The sequence below is a fragment of the Antedon bifida genome, chromosome 3 (assembly GCF_963402885.1).
Source record: "Antedon bifida chromosome 3, ecAntBifi1.1, whole genome shotgun sequence".
Classification (NCBI taxonomy): domain Eukaryota; kingdom Metazoa; phylum Echinodermata; class Crinoidea; order Comatulida; family Antedonidae; genus Antedon; species Antedon bifida.
In genome coordinates, this window is record NC_136228.1 from 9227949 (window position 1) to 9248036 (window position 20088).

General features: G+C 31.5%; 1 protein-coding gene across 1 annotated transcript; it reads right to left on the reverse strand.

The window, feature by feature from the left end:
* Window positions 1-101: 101 nt before the first annotated feature.
* LOC144837057 (protein mono-ADP-ribosyltransferase PARP14-like) lies at window positions 102-20085 on the reverse strand. Its single transcript, XM_078692040.1, has 25 exons — window positions 19860-20085; window positions 17186-17277; window positions 15551-15935; window positions 15091-15330; window positions 14474-14785; window positions 14025-14264; window positions 13371-13628; window positions 12864-13160; window positions 12346-12594; window positions 11829-12065; window positions 10034-11677; window positions 9117-9700; window positions 8775-9008; window positions 8318-8533; window positions 7883-7973; window positions 7272-7478; window positions 6831-6902; window positions 6474-6641; window positions 6162-6365; window positions 5418-5578; window positions 4084-4161; window positions 3557-3923; window positions 2459-2613; window positions 1691-1865; window positions 102-1490 (listed from the first exon to the last, which is right to left on the reverse strand). Exons 1-25 carry the CDS (start codon window positions 20068-20070, stop codon window positions 1228-1230), a joined length of 7140 nt encoding a protein of 2379 aa, XP_078548166.1. The 5' UTR covers window positions 20071-20085; the 3' UTR covers window positions 102-1227.
* Window positions 20086-20088: the final 3 nt, after the last annotated feature.

A 20088-nucleotide genomic window follows, 5' to 3' on the forward strand; every position in this document is an offset into this window, starting at 1 on the left:
TTAGTGGTTTCTGTGCTGATACTACTAGTTGTCTGTTAATTGTCTTAAATTACTTTTATTTACAAACAATAATGTAAAACAAACAAAAAGAGAATTGAACAGTTCACATATAGTTTTATTGGTAAGATAACTTTTCTTTAATTTCCATTCAATGCGTATGCTTAACATACATACAGTTCCTATCGTATATCTAATAGCATAGCTCTATCTCCTCATAAACCGCATGACAGATTATTAATTTATACTTAGTTGTACTTATACTTAGCTTAGTTGTAAAGCTTTGCTTGTTCGTGGTTGCCCTATTCATTTTCATATTAATATTATTATTATTGTCATTTGATTTAAAATTGTTATGTAAAACAATTATGATTTGGAATAAAGTGAAATGCAAACTTCAGCTAAGTAAAGTAAGGAAGTAAGTAAGTAATTCTCCTTTAGCTATTTGACTAAATGTTTGAACAGCAAATGTTTGTGAAAAATGTGCTTTTTAGACACATTTGTCACGCCGTGCCTTTAGGCAGTTACATTTAAAAGGACGGAAGCATTAGGAAACTGTATCACGCGGAATCTTTTACTTACTATGGAAAAATGGATATTTGGAAACTCGGACTGGGTATTGGTTGTCAATTTATCTTTGTCAAAACAATCCTTCCTCTATAATAAATTTTTTTGCCGAATGGTGTGTATAGAAGAATTGTTTGATTGATTATCGGCGGCTGGGAAATTATAATTTTTGTTTGTTGTTAATTTTTGTTTGTTGTTTGTTGGGGTCCCACGGCCTTAGGAAGTAACGCCTCAACCCCACAATATGTACTGTACAGTACTATATTTTTAGTTTTCATTTCAGACTATATTTACGTTACACAACATTTTTACTACTGATTGATACAAAAATAACTGATAATGAATCATTATTTCTTAAATGATTAAATAGAATATCAATAAAAAAAAAAAAAATTAAAATTGTTACTACATCAAAAAGTTGAGCGGCGTTTTTTTAAAGAAATATTTCTTGTTTACAATGACCGGATGCCACATTTTGTAATACGTCACAATCAGATAATATAGAGGCCATCACTAAATAGTTGGTGCAATTATATATTATTTTGACTAAAAATGTACCTAACAGCAATGTTGCTTTAAAATAAAACACTACTGCATTGTACTTAAACTAGCTGTATCAACGTAAAATACTGAACTATCAATATCCCTACAAATAATTTTGGTCTAATTAAAGGTAATAAGATAACTAGGATAGGCTTGAACATCGTTAAATATGACAACAATTGACGGGTTGGTAGGGTTATCTCCAACACTGTGAAAGCCTTGTGGTGGTGCCAATAGGCCACCTTTGCCTTTTGCACAATTACCTACAAGCACATTGCACAGGAAGATGTGTTTTTCTCCTCTTGCATTTGGTTGAGAATATTGTGTTTGGGCAGAATAACCTGCACAGGCAGCGAAGTAAGTTCCTTGCCCATAAGCAGTTGCTGAAATGATTATTAAAATAATAAAAGTAGGGATTAATAAAAAATGTTATTGAAAATAATGAACGCAAAACCAACTCAAAATTGGGCAAAATTGACTGAAAGTGTAAATAGAACACTATAAACAGAATAATGTGCATTGTTACAAAAAAATATTGTGTACAAAAAAAAAACTACTCTAGGATGGCAATTTTTTAAACTACCATTTTTTCCAGCATAACTTCTGTTGAAACCTCCTTTGCTGATCTTGTCAACAGTTCCTTCATCAGTGCCATGGTACAGCACTCGTTCAAATTGTTGACCAGGCATAGTCTTTTCAAAAGTTTCTTTTTTAGCAGCATATTGTTTCCACAACTCAATATTCTGAATGCGACTTATCTATAATGAAAGAAATATTACATATGAATCTAGCAACACAGAAGAAGTTTTATTCAGTTCTAAAATCAATGTAGTACTGTTCAGTGGTTAGTCATTTTTTTCCATTTTATTAGAGGCTAAATATGTTTATAACAGTTAAATGCTGTTGAACAGGTAATACTCTGCAAACAAAATATGGGATATAATTAAAGATTGTTTAAACCAATAAGAATAAGTTTTAAAATTCATAAAGCCATTGTAAAATCAGACAAAATACCCTTCTGTGTTTGTATATAAAGTTTGTTTCAATAAATTGAAAACAGATTTCTTTACAAAAAAAAAAATTAATAAACATAAAAGCATAGAGTACATATTTTTATTTTAAACACTGAACATAATGTATATCCGTAAGGCACTAGCTGATATATGACTGTAAACTTGGTCCAAAATACATCATACCTTACCACAAATTCATATGTGGATGTATCCTCTTTGGCAATTGGACTGACTCAGCTTACAGTTATGTCTAACAAGTTGTAGGCCTACAGTACAACCAAATTCTGAGCAAAAATGTTTTGTGGCCCATTTTTTAAAAATTTCATAAACGTACAAACCTTGATGATAGATCGTAGTTGAAACTGATTAGCCAATGCAGTAGTAAACTGACTCTCAACACTTTTATATTGGCTACTACCTTGCAAAAGATCTTCTACTTTGAGTTGCTCATTTTTCTTCATTGGACTCCAATGAGAAGGAAGACTCAACACAGCTATGACAGGATAACAACGCATAAATTAATAACATCAAAGTTTAGTATCGTTTGGTTTGATTTTGCTTTTAACCTTGGTAATGCAGTGTAATATGTTTTATTATTTTTGCTATCTGTTATTTTTATTACTAGCAGTTACCCGTGCTCCGCACGGTCATTTTCTGCCTTAATATGTGGTCATATTCTAATTCGCATGGGATGAGTAAGTATAATAAAAGCACACCCTTCCCTGATAAAAGTACTCAAATTTTTTTAAAAATTGTATCAAGAATAAAATTCAGAAGTATTTAGCCCATTGATTTTGTTATACATTATTTAGTATTCCTTTACAAGCTCAAAAATGAAAGCAATACTGGATATGGAACTTTATTGTGTTAAGACTAAATATTAATCAGGGTGCGCATCAGAAAAGTGACAACGTGCATGTACATGTCGAATACGAGGGCAAGACGTAGATGAGAGGGACATGCATGTTGAACTCTGTTGATCAGTCGGCAGTTTAAAATATTTCAATGATAAAATATTAACAGGTAATCTACAGAATTAAGATATGAAATTATTGAAATAATAAAACTACAGCTGCTTACAGACTTAATCAACACAAAAAAGTAGTCAAAATTATATGATGCACGTGGACACTAACGGAAGTATAAAATACCAAACTATATATTTTGGGTGATTTTCGTGGTGTATTAATTGATATTTTTATGTATTTTATGATATTTTTTTGTGGGAGATTTCCTACTTTTGTAATTAGTTAATTTTTCAAATTAGGTCCAACTTTTTTGTGGTTACATTTTTAATTTTATTTCAACTTCTGTCGCCATGAATTAGAAGGATTATTTTATAGCACTGTAAAATACTCAGTAAACTGAATTCATGCAATTTGGTTTAAATTTAGATAAAAATGCTTATAATGACAAATATGTATACATCACTATACCTGTTAAATCATTACGAATAACAAGGTAGGTTTTCTTCATTGTTAAATCAGTTTCTTCCATATCCTTAATGTTCACCTTGTATTTGTGATTATTACTTGCAGTATACGTTACATACTTCCCTTTTTTTTTGTAGGCTTTTTCAAGCAAAACTGTAATATCACCATCAAATTCCACCATGTCATTACTAACACCTGTGTAATACCATTTAACATCCTTTAAAATTAACTGCTTTTCTTTTTCTTCTTTTTCTGCTTCATGTATTTTATCAGTTAAATCAAATATGGCTTGTTGAGCATCCATTACATTAACAGGCCTTCCATGCAATTCAATGATGTTTGACTTGATGTTACGAGTGTTAATATTAACCTAAAGTGATAAATAAAATGAAGACCGATTAAAATAATGTTACTATTAAGGTAAAGAAAAATAGATATAGATAAATAAATTATACTTAACATTTTATCTATATTTTTATTTTAAAAAAGGAATCCTACACTGTTTTGAATTGTAAAAATGTACCTCATACCTCATGATTGCCAGCAATCTTGTTTAACTTCACAATCTGATGTGGAGTAAATCGGCTGAAAACTTCTTTCTCTAAAATCTTGGAACAAAAAAAAAATATTGCAAAGGAAGAGGAAGAAAATTGTTTGCTGTTGGAATTTAATTAAGTAGAGATGTTAGACAATCAGTGTTATGAATATTACAGTTCATATTAATAATATTAGTAATAATGTGAATTTTTACAAAAATACAAATACACTGTATTTGTTTTCTAAAAAAGAAACCTGAACACTGCCATTTTTACATTTTTTTAAACCTTCAGTAAGAAAATCTAAATAATGCTTTAAATTATTTACTTCTGCCAAGAAGGTATGTAATCGATCACATGTGTTGTTTTTTAGCAGGATTAAACAATAAAATTTATTGCAAGATCTTTACCAAAATGAAAATACAGGATAGATATGTGGTCAAGGACCACTCCATTAAATTTTGGAGGCAATCCGGACCACGGTCCCAATTCTAGACCACTTTTTAGTATTTTTTCAGACCTGCTAGTGTTAAAAGATAGGACAGAATTTTCAAAAGCCGGCGAACAGTCTTAAATTAATAAAGTAAACTGAAATTACATTTTCTCAATAAACTTCATTTTTGTACAAGAGGCAAGAATTATAATTTGAGATTTGTAATTTTAAAACATAATTTGATTTAATATACAGATTTTTTGATATGAGTAGTTTAAAAAAACCTATTTCTTTTCAAATTCACCCGTTTGTTTTTTGCTGTTCTTTGTCTGACAGGCTGGTTACATAATCTTTACACCAAACTCGCATACACATGCCTGTAGTGAAATTAGCCTAAATCACACATAGCATTAAAGACACACACAAATATATATTTTTTTGGAGAAATCTTTTTAGTCAGTTCATTACCAACAACATACACTCTTTTCATGTAAACCATTATATTAAAGATGTATTGTCCTCTCCAAAAACATGAAAAATGAAGATTAGTTAAATCAGACTTTGAATATGTTATTTTGTAGTTTTAATAAGTTAATCTCTTCCGTAGAAAAAAAACAAAAAAAAAACTAATTGTTTCACTTATAAAATGAAACAAGTGGTTATATTCAACACAAAACCCACTGGCAGCCAATTTGACCATTTTTTGCTTTAAATTACAGTTGTTTTAGGTAAATACATTTTTTTTCCGATCCAATTTTTGGTCAAAGTGGTTAACTATTATGTTACATTAAAATGGCATATTCAACAAAAATGTTAAGAATTATTTTTTCAGGGGGAGAATACATCTTTAAGTTCCTAAATATATATTTTAATTTAGAAATGTTTGAAAATCAACCTTTTCTGTAATTTCCTCAGCTATTATTGATTGTATTTTACTCTTTGCTCCTTTAATTCCCTCCTCATCTAATGATAAGATTTTAAAAGCAAGTTGTGGGCTAGTATTAGCATCTTCGTCGGTTGCTTCCTCTGTTCCTAGAACCTTTGCCTTCATATAATCTTCAAAGTAAAAAGACAAAAAAATATTACCTCTAGTTATTTAAATAAATGTTCTGATTTGATAAAACAGGTTCCTCAAATAAACACTCCCAATAAATAAATACCTCCCACGATTAAATGTGTTCAATTTTTCCTTGGATTCATAATACAGTACACAATATTATAACACATTTGTATTTTTTATTAGAATCCATCTCTACCATCCATCCATCTACAATTTTCAAAACATTTTGATATAATTTGTACTGTATTTTATCACTTCTTGACTCATATTTGTAGTTGTTCATATTGAGAGACATTCTAGCATAAAAACTCTCCTAAACAATCAATGCACCTTGTCGTTTATTTGAATAAATATAGCATAATTATTCTTTTTAGCCTGTACTTTGTAGACAGTAATAATAATACTTGATTAATATTTATTCTTTGACCAAGCAGTGAATTTAATTTTTCATTATTGTTTTAAATAGTATTTTCTATAAATAGTTTATAATATATATGTTTATGTTATGAAACTTAATTAAATTAGCCTTAATTTAAGCCTAAATAAAAATATTGACAACATTTTTAGATTTATATTTACCATAACTTCTCTGAAAAAAGCCTTTGTGCTGAGGCTGCTGTCCTTGTAGATCTTCCATAGTAGAAATGAATTCTAAAGTCATTGGCACTTCAAACACAATGATCAGGATCTTTCGTAAGTTGGTTGGATTTTCTTTCTTTGAAAATTTTAAGATGCATTCGAAAAGGAATGTAGCTGCTTCTTTTGGTGCTTTTCCAATTTTTCCTACAATAAAAAAAATCACATCAGATACTCAGTTCTTTCCTTCTTAAGAAAAAATACTTAAAATCCACACCCATATTTACTAAGTTATGTCCTTCCTATAATAATTACCTGTACCAATAGCTGGAAATGCTATTGTGTCATTCTTCCACTTGTTGGCTCTTGCCATTATTCTGACTAGCATTGCTTTAAGCTGACCGATGTCATCGGGAATAGGCAGATGACAAATTGCACCACAGTTCAGTCTACCTGAACCTGTCCACACCTCTTCTGGAGGCACTAAGAAAATAAGGACTTCTTAGTTAAATACAGTAATTCATAACAAAAACACAACAGTACAAATGTGAATGTAGAACTACAGTATATTAAGTGTTTTATTTTTGCAAATATTGCATTAACAATTTATAAAACTCTTGTTGAATTGTTTTCCTACTAAATAATATTTGAATGAGAAGGGGAAAATCTTACATTTCTTGTTCTTTGTACATTCCGTTTGAATGGCTGTTCCTCCTGCTTTAAGAATTGCATTTGAGACAGCTCCTACAATATAAAATAGATTTGATTAATAAGGCAACTTATTTATTATTTATTTTCAATCTTTTACATAATAAAAAAAATAGTATAGGGGTGTAGCAGAAAAGAAAAATAAATAAAACTGTCATCTTGTGATGTGCTTAACCAGCCCCTGAAAATAGAACTCAAACACCATTAGTCATATTAAAAAAGTGTGAACAATTTATAAAATACATTTTTTTCTTTAAATAAAAGTTTTAAAAAACCATATATTTCCATTTTTATACAACTACAATATTAATATTGGGGTTAAATCCAATTAAACATCAAGTATCATCATTGCAATAAGCATTTTAACTAATAACAGCATGTACTTTTTATAGGTTTTGTAATTACCATTACGCAAATCAAAAGCACTTGATGTTAAATTGACAATAGCATCTGCATCACTAGTTGTTATATCTCCTTGTTTAACTTGAACAGTTACACATCCTATGTCCATCTCTGCCTCAAGTTGATTCAACCGTCTAAAGTGTTTATATGGTGATGAGTTTGAAAGGTGGTCAGCTGCTGCAGCAGGGTGTTTGAAGTTAACTGTATCCACTGTAATCATTAAGATTATTTATAAGACTAGTTATCTATCACTTTCAATAATGAATTTTCATAAATAAAAATGCATACAATATTTAAATATTTTTATTTCAATAATATTTATAAATGATTTTATAAAAGACCTGAAATTTATCAATGTTTCTGCTTAAAAATTCAAGAGAGTTAAGTGCTTAAGTGTGAAAACACTTATGCTTTATTTTATCAAACCAGTTCTGTTTATCTTTTGGAATGGACTTAAAATAGCTTATATTGAAAACTGAATTACAGGTAAGAAAAATCATATTACTAAAAACATTTAATAAATTTGACACTAATAAATGAATGAATTATGGAATATACTGTATATAGCAATCAATCAGTTATTCGTTGATGTTTTAAAACTGAAGTATGCCTACTTCTGTTTCCAAGATCTTCTTTTCGTAATTTTTTAAGTGTTTTTTCTTCTTGGTCAGGATACTGTAAATTCTTTATTTCAGAGTCAAATGCCTAAAACACCAACAATAAAATGAAAAGAATGTATTATTTATTTTTATTTATTAAACTTTAGAAAGGCGCACATACAAAGAAAAAAACAGAAGTGCCAATGAAGGGAAAAGCTGAAAAGACACTAAACATATCCTCCAATAACACAAAATAAAAAGAAACAAAAATGTTTCTCAAATTTTGCATCTAGAACATCTGTAACATGCAAATACTAGTGACATCAAATTAAGTATTGAAAAGATCAAGAAAGATATCATAGACTATTTGTTTAAATAAATAATATGATGATGTCTTTGAAAGTAAAATAATTAATTATTAATTTATGAAATCTGAATGAAAACACAAACCTGAATTGTTCTGGTATCTTTGTGATAAACCACAAAATGTATTTCCTTCAGGTTGCTTTGTGGCTGATTTGCACTAAACTCTATAGCTTCCTCATACATTACTTTGGCCACTTGATCAGCTGGATACTGTAGATTTCCAGTTCCTAGTGCAGGAATGGCAATTGACTTCATGGTGGATGCTGAAAAGAATATGTTCTTGAGAAGTGTTCTTATATGCTGAAAGAAGAAATGTTTGAAATCAAATTAATCAAACATTTTTCTAGGATATCATTTCATAATACAATTTGGTGACAATGTTCTACTGTAAAAGAATGCACATAATGTTATCTGATTATATTTAGAAGAATTTAGAATCTCATAATTTGCTATATTATAATGGTTGGAAGTTTCAGATGTTCAGTAAATTTGACATGAACAACTTGGGAGATTATCAGAAAAAGACACAGTAATAGCAGACCTGCATTGAGGGTGGTCCTTGATAATGTTGTGATGATGTGTGGAATACTTTCCGACAATTCAAAGCGGCAGGACCAGTTTCAACAAATCTATTTAATGCAATATTCCCTGTAGTAGCTTTTATAGCACTGCACTCTTGTTGAAGTTGAGGACCTGCAGCTTGAAGAAGAGCTTTAGAAACATTACCATTGTTCAGATTAAGATCATATGAAGTTGTATTTACAATGACATCCACCTGGAGAAATACATTTAACATATTTTCAGTTAGCGAGTGCAATAATTAGAGTATTATTAGAGTAAAAAAATTTAAATATACAATATGGTAATAAAAGTCATACTGTACCTTTGAATCTTCAATTTTCCCCTTAATTAGCTTAATATCAAAGCCTTCTTTTGTTGTTAATACATCATTATTTATCTTCAGTCCAGAATTTGAAATAGTTGGTATGGCAGAGGCTGCTGCAAGTCCATCAAAATAATCAAAATCATCCTCTTCATCCTGCATAACTTTGAAGACACTTTTGGCAGCTGATTCAAAGGCTTTACAAACCTTCATATCGACACTTACAAAGTACACGTGCTGTAGTGTCGATCTAGGATTATCATCAAAATATTCTTTAGTTGCTTCTAAGATTTCCTGTGTACATGGTGCTAAAGGGTAGCCATATATCCCAGAACTAATGGCTGACAAGCCAATAGAAGTGAATCTAAGTTTAGCAGCTTCTTCATAAGCCCCTGTCACTGATTTCTTGAGCATAATTTTCATATTTGACTGGTAATGGTATGGGTTATATTTTGGACCAACAGTGTGAATAACCTTTTTGCATGGGAGTTTGCCAGCATCAGTTACAACAACCTCTCCCGACAAAAGTACTCGACCTCGAGCTGTCATTATCTCATCACTTTCTATCTGTATTTCTTTTCCTCCTAAGAATAAAAAATAAAATATACTGTCAATGTACAGTACTGGTTTACCTCATGTAAAGTATGTTTATGTAAACTTTATTTAGATATTGGATATGACAGTGGGAAAACGAAAAAAGCATATTAAATTATTTGTTTGAAGGTTGCCTGGCAAAAATCAATATGTTGATATAAAGGTTGAGGTATATGTATAGTTCTGGAAAGAACTATTGAGAAACTTAACAGTTATTTTCCGAAAGCAAACTTTATATCAATGTATTACATTGCTGCGGCATAACATTAAATTACTCTTGAATATTTATACAAAACACTTTTCAGTGGTATTGTTTTATATACCTGCATCAACAATAGCTTTAGCTAATCCACCAACATGTTGAAGTTTTTCATTTGCAGCATTGACAATAACATCAACATTCATTTCTGTCATATCTGCTTTACATACGATCAACTCAACTCCTCTTTGTAGCCTGTATTGCAACAGTACTTGCATTGTTTCAGTACTTGTGAACTTGCCATCAACCTCAATAATACATTTAAAAGTATTTTCTACAGATTTTAAAGCTCTTCTTCCTTTTTCTTCCTTAAAATAGCTTGCCATACCTGGTTGAGATATCAGTTGTTTTCCTGTCTGCACCTTGCTCTCAAAAACAATAATCTTTTCAGTAGCTTTATCAAGACCACTTTGATTACCTCTGATTATAACACAGCCAAGCTCTACTTTGGGTATCAACTTTACAAAAAATGCTTCCAGAGCTTTTTCTACACTAGTAATTTCTTGTGAGTGATGTTTTTCTAGTAACAGAACTACTCCTTTGTCCACAGCTTTTCTTTTCTCTAATATCTGGTTGGTGAGTAAGAATTCTTCCAATTTGCTGATAACTTGACTCACAACCATGTTAAATCCTGTAATTATAATGCACATTTCACTCTTTACCTGAGACAAGCCAACAGTCACCAAGTCTAGTGCTTTAAAAGATTCAAGTAATTCTTTGCCTTCAGCTGATTTCATTACTTTAACTTTATCACTTGAAAGAAGATATTTCTGAAATTTTACTATTTTCTCAATAGAGGATTTTGCAGCCTTGGCATGATCAAGAGACTTAGAATACACCTTCACACGGTTTTCCTCAATAACATATTCAATGTGGAGATGATTATCTTTTTGTACACAATGTATGACATCATCATAGAATTTCAGCAGATACTTGGAAATCTCGGATTCACAGAGAAAAGATACTTCAACAATGTTCTCCAGATCTCTGTAAAGATACAAAGATGCCGAATCTATGTCACCAGGAAGTCCTTTAAAGATTACTGTACTGCTATTATCATCAACGACAAAATCTACTCCAAATCTACTTTTAGCGGTTTCTTCAAAATCAAGCAAATGGATTTTTTTCAATTTTTCAGGTGCACACTGTTCAACTTTTTCTACAATGTTCTTTTTTCTCTTGATGTCTTCATTCATAACATCAAGTTGTTTTGAAAGCTGACACGTAACATCCTTAACAATATGCCTTGCTCCTACGATTATCAGGGATGGTGACGAGTCATGCAATTGCAATTCCACACCTTCCACTTCTGCCTTTGCAATGTATGGCTGGAAATCTTCAAAGCATTCATCTCCAATATTCAACCACTTGATATCAAATTGGTCACAGAGGCGTTTAAAGGTACTTGTAGCATGTTTATCCCAATCATGAATATTTTTAACGTCAAATACAGAATCAACATGTAATTTTACAACATCAGGGGAATCTTTATCAAACTGTATCTGTATTCCAGCAGCAGATAATTCATTCATGAACTCTTGATTCTTACAAGCAAAGGTCAAAAGGTAAAGATCGACCTTGATAGAAACTGGATCTGGTATCCACTGAGAGCCATCTGATACAAATTCACCAATTTCATCATGGAATAGACAAATTTCCAGATCTTTCTTGTGAAGTTTGTGCTTTCTTTTACAAACTGACTTTACAACTGAAATAAAAAAACAGTCTTTTTTTTCATTTAACTGCTGCAGTATATCTTTCATGAAATAATAATTTTTATGAAAACTGCTTATTTAAAACAAAATTTACCAACATTCTATAAAACCAAAACTATGAAGTTTAAACAATCTGCAACCTACCTTTGTAGTTGGCAAATTGTATTGTTCCTTCTTGTCTGTCTTTGTCAATATACAGTTCTTGTATTGGTCCTCCACCACTTCTGCTAGGATTTTCAAAATAAAGTTTCAACATCTCCTTTGTACATGACTTTTTCAGGTTCTTCACAATGACTGTGTCAACATCAAACACTTTCCTTGCATCGATTGTTACATCACAAAGTTTTTCTTCTTTAATGTTTGATATCACCTCATCAATATCTGTCAAAAAATACCTAGTAATTATTTTTTAAAGTCTATAAAAAAAAGTGCTACATCTGGAAAATAATTGCCTTCTTGTCTAGTTTGTCATTTTATAAAATTTATGAAGTGCATATTCACACATTTTCTGTGAACATATAGAAATAAGATACAGTATATGATTATATTTAATTTGTAGCATAAGTCACAGTGACAGCTCTTGTTTGAGTCAACTTTATTATTATTATTAATTTCCACAATACTTTCAGCAATAAAATAATTCAGGTAAATATTCTTTTACCATTAATAGGGTCTTTATAAGTCACCATAGCTTTTGTGGGATCTTTTCCAAACTTGACTGTTGGTTCACTCATTGAAGTAACTTTTTCCAAATAGAGGTCGAATATTTCCTCATTTAATTGTTTTGGAAGATCAGTAATCAACAAACTATTCTTATTGAGAGGTCTTTTTACTTGCTTCATTCCAAGTCTAACTGTCAATCTTGTTCCAGACAGCTCATGATGCCTTTGTTGAACCACTGCCTCAGCAACTATAAAAAATGCATATTAAAATTAAACTAAAAATAGGGGTTCTCAAATACTTTTTTTGTGTTACTGGGTTCTCATTTTTTACAATTTATGAGTTGGATTTTTTAGAATTCTAAAGAAATCTAAAAAAATATTGGCAACCAAGCTACTAATGATTATATTTCATTGTTTACAAAATACATTTCTCACACATTTTTTACTATATATAAGTAATGATGATGAAAACTATTATTTTGTGGAGAAAAGCAAAGCAAAACTATCAATTATGTACCTCTATTTTGTTGAAAATGTATAATCCAACTGCCAGTAACTTTCTGGTTTTTCTGCATTAAAGCAATTGGTCCTCCGCAAGATTTTTTCTTGCTCTCAAAGTATAATTTCAAATGATCAACAGATATTGATGACTTCACATTCTCCACTAACAATGGAACAATGTCTTCATCCTCCTGTTTTGCCTTCTTAGCATTTGGCTTGTTACTAAAAATCTTTCTTTTCAATTTTGGCCTTTGAACTTTAATATCTTTCTTGCCCAATTTATGGTTCGATTTTTTTAAGACATTATCAGCAACTGAAGAATAACAGAATTGAAATGTCATATGTTATGATAACTTCAAATTAGAATTGTTCTTAAAAGTTTGGTTCTGTGTGTGAGTGAGAAATAATAATTCATAAATGCATTGTGTTGATATGATGTTTGATGCATATTTATTTAAAATTGTTAGTATTTACCAGAATATATTTAGGTTCAATGAACTTTCACATAATATCTTAAAATTACCTTCAGAACTTGAAAACCTGACTGTCCACACATTTCTATCTTTATCATACTCTACATTAACATCTTCACCATTACCACCTGATTTTTTTGATTCAAAATACATTTGCAAAAGCTCTATATCAGTATTTTCATCAGCTTCATTTACTTCGAGTACTGACTTATCCATATTATCCTTATACTTCCATTCTTTGTTTGGGCGTTTAATAATAAGAGGACACCTGTTTATCTTGTGATCTTGTGAGAGAACTCTTTCCACAACTGAAATGCCGCAAAAAAATATATGTAAACAAATGATAATTCCATTATTGTCTACAGTACCACAAACATAAATACTGTATCCATAATCATGGGATATGAAGGCAAGGTTTCTATGCCAACAGTATAAACATAAACATTTGGATGGAACTCTTTTTCAAAAATAAGATTATTGAATATTTAAATGCTGTTCAGGCAGTTGATAATTTAACATTTTGCATACATTTATGTTAACATTTTGTGCCATTAGAAACAGCTTTATATAACAGCAGCAGCTACATACAAATAATTTGGTAAAACCCTTTTACAGTAATATAAAAGATAATAAATACTGTATACAAAATAATTATTCACATTGACAAATATTTAAAGGTTACTGTACATTTACATCATACTTACTTTGTTCATTTTCAAATGTTACAATAAATTTACTTTCATCTTCACTCAATTTAGAAGACACTATATTTCCTCCACCCGATCGCTTGTTCTCAAAATACATCTCCAGAGTTTCTGCTCCAACCATAGGCGGAAAACCACTGACTTCTACAGTGTTTGGTGCAGGATCAAGTTCCTCAATTAATGAAACATCTACATGTTGCCCTTGACATCTATGTGACCGACTGCAAACTTGATTTGCAACTAATTTTTTAAATAAATTTGATGGATTAAAATTCTAAACAAAATATATACCAAAAGTTGAATTTCATTTTTGTACATGTAGCAGTAATACTATAAACTGATTATGATGGCAATACTGAGAATTGCAGAGAAAAATGGTTTAATGAAAAATGAGATATCATAACCAAAATAACCAAATAAAATGTGATATAATACAACTAAAATGGTACCTCCAATTTTGTTGAATTTTATTATTAGACTTCCTGGTTGATGTAAATGCGATTTTGAAATCTCCCCACCACCAGAATATTTTTCACTCTCAAAGTACATCAAAAGCATTTCCCTATCCAACTTCTCTTCATCAAATGTGACCAGGACACTTGCATCATCATCGGTTTTTAGAGAAGCTGGCTCATTTTCAAAATCAGAAACAATTCTTGACAACCTTTTTCCCTGTCTACGGTAAATTTCTTTTCCAGGACGTTTAACCACAAGTTTGCATTTGCTTAACTCATGTTTTTGTCTAAGAACCTTCTCTACAACTGCAACAAAACCAATGGAAACTTAAATATTTTATAAATAAATCATAACTTCTGTTGTGATTGAAAATACCAATAAAAGTTGTGTATGAGATCAAAATTACTATATCAAAGGCAAAGATTTAAGAAAAACTAAGTCAGTGTTTTTTATGTACTTTTTTTTTTACTTTTTTATCAACAAAACACTCCTAAAGAGGAAATATATAAATATTAAATATTACCTGATAAAAATCATTTGCAAGTGCATCATTAAGTGCACCATGAGAATGTCCGTCCCAAAAAAATATTAAAAACAAGGTGTTTCTTACCATTTGCATCTGAAAACTTGATGGTAAATTTAGTTTTGTCTTCATTCATACTAGACTTTAAAATATCACCTCCTCCGGATTTCTTGTTCTCAAAATACAGCTCCAGCGTTTCCTCAGGAATTGAAGAAATGAAACCACTGACTTCAATGGTGTCTGGTTCTGGACCTCTTTCTTCCAATAAGGAAACATGTATAGGTTGTTTTTCCCAAGCATGTAGCCTTGTTGCCACACGTTCCGTAGCTTATATACAAAAACAAACAATACATTGTAATGGATACATGCACACATGCAGTTTCCAGTTATTTGCATTTGTGGATATTAACAAACATATACAACTTCACTTTAACATTAATTAATAGAATGTATGAAAGTGACGTATATCAGATACAACAATTTTTGTACATTTCTTTTTTTAAATATCATGATTCAATATTTATCAACACAACAATTAAACACTTACTTGCTGATTCCTCAAAAACGATGTGTACCACTCCTGGTTTAACCACCTTACGAGTTGCAATAGATCCACCACCAGAACGTCTCTTACTTTCAAAGTACATCAATACTGTATCCAAGGAGAGATCCTCAAAAGATACTTCTAGAAATGGCTGCTGTGCATCACCATCACCTGGTGGGTCATCATTTGTGGTGTCCAGTGAATCATCATCATTATCTTTATGTTCTGGTCTCATTGGCTGTTCACTAGAATTAGCTCTTCCACCTTGCTGGTCATTGCCATAAAGGTCTTCAGCATCACTGCTGTTGTCAATAGATGGTGACCGAAGCTGAGGTGAAGGTGGATTAGTATCATGTAGACCACCCTCCATTGAAAGTTCTGGTACATCCTATTATTATTAAATCAATACTATGATTCTCTCGGCAAATGTATATACAAACAAAATATGATTTAACTTCAGAAAAAAACAGTTTAGAAAAACATTGATTATCATTGGAACACATATTAAGATATTTTCAATTTTATTTTAATATAACATTAAAATAAAATTAGGGCCTAATGATTAAATGTAATTGAATGAATTATAATTGTTGGGATTGCTATTAATCACTTTATACAATTTATATGGGTCTTTATTTTATAATATTTCTCATTGTTTTATTTATCTGTTCATTTCAATTGGTGTTAAAGGGAAGTAATGGTATCCATTGGCTGATTTCTGTTTTTTTCAAGTATGTTTAAACAAATTAAATTATTAACTGTAGATTACAGTTTTACTCATGAATATTTATCAGTTTTAAGTAGTCTCATGACTACTGTGGGTCAAAGTCAAACATATCTACATTCTATTGTACATTGTTTTCTGTTTCCGAGATTGTAATTGATAAGGAAACATCATGGCTTCTGATTATAGGTGGAATCAGTAGAACTTTTTTTTTATAGGAAAACTAAATGAGGGCGTATCAATTTGATCTCTGGTGCGCGTACAATTGAGGACTAGTGCTGTTCCGCCGTACCACGCCGAGAATGTTAAAGAGTCGCTATCCAATCGAGTTTGAACAATACCATGAAAGCCCCAGTGGTCTAATGGTTAGGACAACTGCATATCAAGCAGACGGTCCGAGTTCGAGTCTCGGTTAGGGCGACTTTTTCTCATTCTCACAGATTTCCTCATCTTTATCGTTTCAAATTAATTAATTAAATTTCAGTATATCACCGGGCGGTTTAGAATTAATGTTCTTGCCTGATGTGTTTATATATATATATATATAAATCCAAAGGCAAATTACTGAAAAAAATGACAATGCTGTGGGTATCAGTGGCTGGATCTCAATGGAGATACAAAAAAAAAAGCGAAAAGCTAAATCAAAACAATAAAGTATATATATATATATCCAATGTGCAGACACTGTTTCGATCTTATTAGATCTCGTCAGTGCAGCTCAGGTTTCGAAATGAAATGTACCGCAGAACTGGCACAAATATATATATATATATATATATATTATAGAGAAACAAAAACTATATTTGCTTTCAACATAGAATTTGTAGTTATTATTTTAACACATAGTATTTTACCGGTAGAACTTAGATATATAGTATTAGTAGATATATATTCTTTAAAAAATTAAAACCCACCTTGAACATTCCAGCTTCTTCTACTACTAACTTAATTTTCATATTGCCAATAACCAATGTATGATCTTTCTTTTCCAAAACATTTTGTGCACCTAGAAACAAACACAGTAACTTAATGATTAAGTTCTTTCTTTTAAATCTACTCCCATGTCATTTCTCGTATTACCTTTAACTAGTTTTTATAAAATAATATTAATGTATCATCCCCCCAAAAACATGAAAATAAAGAATAAATAAATTTACTGTTCTGATGATGAGAATAGTTTCTCGAAACATGTCACATTTACGTTTTAAGGCAATTTGCCTTTTTATTAAATGCCTCATTATAGTCATCCTAACTCGCAAGTTTGGTGGTATTATTCATGAAATAAATTAGACTTTAGAATATGCTATTTTGCAGTTTTGATAAAGTTATTTCCGTAGAATAAAAAAAATTCAAAATAATTTATGTAACTAATAAAAAGACAAAATATGGTTTAAATTCAACTAAAAACGGAAATCATTAACCATTCTCTTAATACCGGCATAGTGCCAGATGAACTGAAAATTGCTCACGTTCGTCCTTTAATAAAAAAGCAAAACTTGGATCATAACACGCTGAAAAATTACCGCCCGGTGTCGAATCTTTCTTTTCTTGGAAAGACTCTGGAGCGTGTAGTGACATCACGCATTACTCCATATCTTCAAAAGCATAATTTAAATGAGAATTACCAGTCGGCATATCGTGCATGTCATAGCACGGAGAGTTCCCTTTTAAAGGTACAGAATGATTTGTTACAAGGAATGAATGATGGGAAAATAACGCTATTGGTGTTGTTGGATTTGTCAGCAGCGTTTGATACAGTTGATCACCAAAGACTGATAACCCGTCTGAAAAATCGCATTGGCATAAATGGTGTTGCTCTTAACTGGTTCCAGTCATATCTTACAGGAAGACGTCAGCTAGTCTGTATCAATGATGCATTCTCAGATGAAGCTTGCCTGGAATATGGTGTACCACAGGGGTCAGTAATTGGGCCTGGCCAGTTTTCCATTTATACGCTTCCCCTTGGTGACATTATTCGCAAACACAGTCTACATTTCCATTTCTATGCAGATGATACACAGATTTATGTGTCAGTTAAATCCAGTGCAAAGGGATGTTGCTGCAGCAATCAGTAAGATGGAAGCCTGTATAGAAGATGTTCGCAATTGGATGACAACAAATTACCTAAAGTTGAATGATGGAAAGACAGAGTTTATTATCGTCGGGTCTAAATGTAACATCTCCAAAATCAACATCACACATATCAGAATCGGAAACTCTAACATCGCTCCCTCATCGGTGGTCCGGAATCTGGGAATCATGCTGGATAGTAATCTCACTATGGAAGCACAAATAACAACTGTATCCAAAGCAGCATGCATATCGATTAGGAACCTTGGTCGTATTCGCGGTAATCTTAACAAGAAAACAGCTGAATTGATTGTACACTCATTTGTCACTTCTAAAATTGACATTGGTAATGCCTTGTTGTTTGGCATACCAAAATCTCAAATACAACGTTTGCAGCGCTTGCAAAATATGGCAGCTAGAATTGTAACTTATACAAAATCAAACGCTCACATAACTCCTGTCCTGATGGATTTGCATTGGTTGCCTGTTCAACAACGTATTAAGTACAAACTTGCTTTGTTTGTATTCAAGATCCTAAATGACAGTGCTCCTGCTTATTTATCTGACCTTGTGGATCGTTACGAATCATCCCGCAGAGGCCTACGATCATTGTCACAAAACCTTCTTCAAGAGCGTAGAGCGAAAAATCAGTGGGGTCAGAGATCTTTTTACGTTGCGGCCGCAAGTGATATGGAACAGCTTACCAGCAACAGTTAAATGCTCGACTAGCCTAAACAGTTTCAAGACCAACCTAAAGACGTCGCTATTCGCTGATGTTCTCGCACGTTGTTAATGCACAAAGCGCCATGAGCGCCACATGGGTGGAGGATACCGGCGCTATATAAATTTTCATTTATTATTATTATTATTATTATCTGACAGATAATTTGAATATTTTTTTACAGTTTTTCACACAAATACATTTTTTTTCATCCAATTTAGGTCAAATTTAGGTAATATCTGAGTGTATGGCCGAGCAGTTAAGACATTGGAACCTTAATCCATGCCGCCGTATGGCAAGGGTTTGAGGCACTTACGAGTACTGTATAGAAACAATGTCAACCCAGTTCTGATTGATTGGTAAAAATGCTTACGTATTATATATATTTTATTCATTCATATCTTTATATGGTCTTTAATATGATTTAGAAAGGAGTTTATTTTGGAAGTTTTATGTTTAGGAACGAGTTTTATATTAAGGAGCGAGTTTTATATTTAGGAAATAGGTCGGCCAATCAAACGTAGTTGACAGTGTTTTCTAACGGCATATGTTTGAGGCTCGCACTCGTTTCTGGTGGTATAGTCTCAGATAAGGACTATAAACCGTAGGTCCGGTGTACTCAAAATCATGTGCACTTTAAATAATTCCTAGTACATCTTTTTGAGATGAATGTCAACCAGAAATATAAATCACTGCAGCACTTTTGTGAACTCTACAAAGGAGAACTTTAGAATACTGTAGATACTGTAAATCAATTGTGGAGTCACAATTAAAATAAACGTCCATAAAATACTCACTTTCTAGTTTTTCAAAAATGATAATTGCAAATGAATCATCATCCTGTGTGTGTATGTTCACAGAATCTATGTCACCTCCTCCAGATTTCTTGTAACTTTGAAAATAAAGCTGAAGCTTGTCATTTAGATTCGGTGGATATGGCTGTGAAAGATCTTCAAATCTTACATAAACTGCTGGTGGTCCAGCTGCACTGTCTTTAGATGCTGCCATGTTTGGTAATCTGGACTA

Coding starts and splice junctions, on each gene's coding strand:
- LOC144837057 (XM_078692040.1), bottom strand. CDS start 20,070: ATGGCAGCATCTAAAGACAGTGCAGCTGGACCACCAGCAGTTTATGTA. Junction 14,786..15,090: donor CAAGTTTTCAGATGCAAATG/GTAAGAAACACC, acceptor GTTTTGTTGCAG/TTGTAGAGAAGGTTCTTAGA. Junction 8,534..8,774: donor AAGGACCACCCTCAATGCAG/GTCTGCTATTAC, acceptor TTCTTCTTTCAG/CATATAAGAACACTTCTCAA.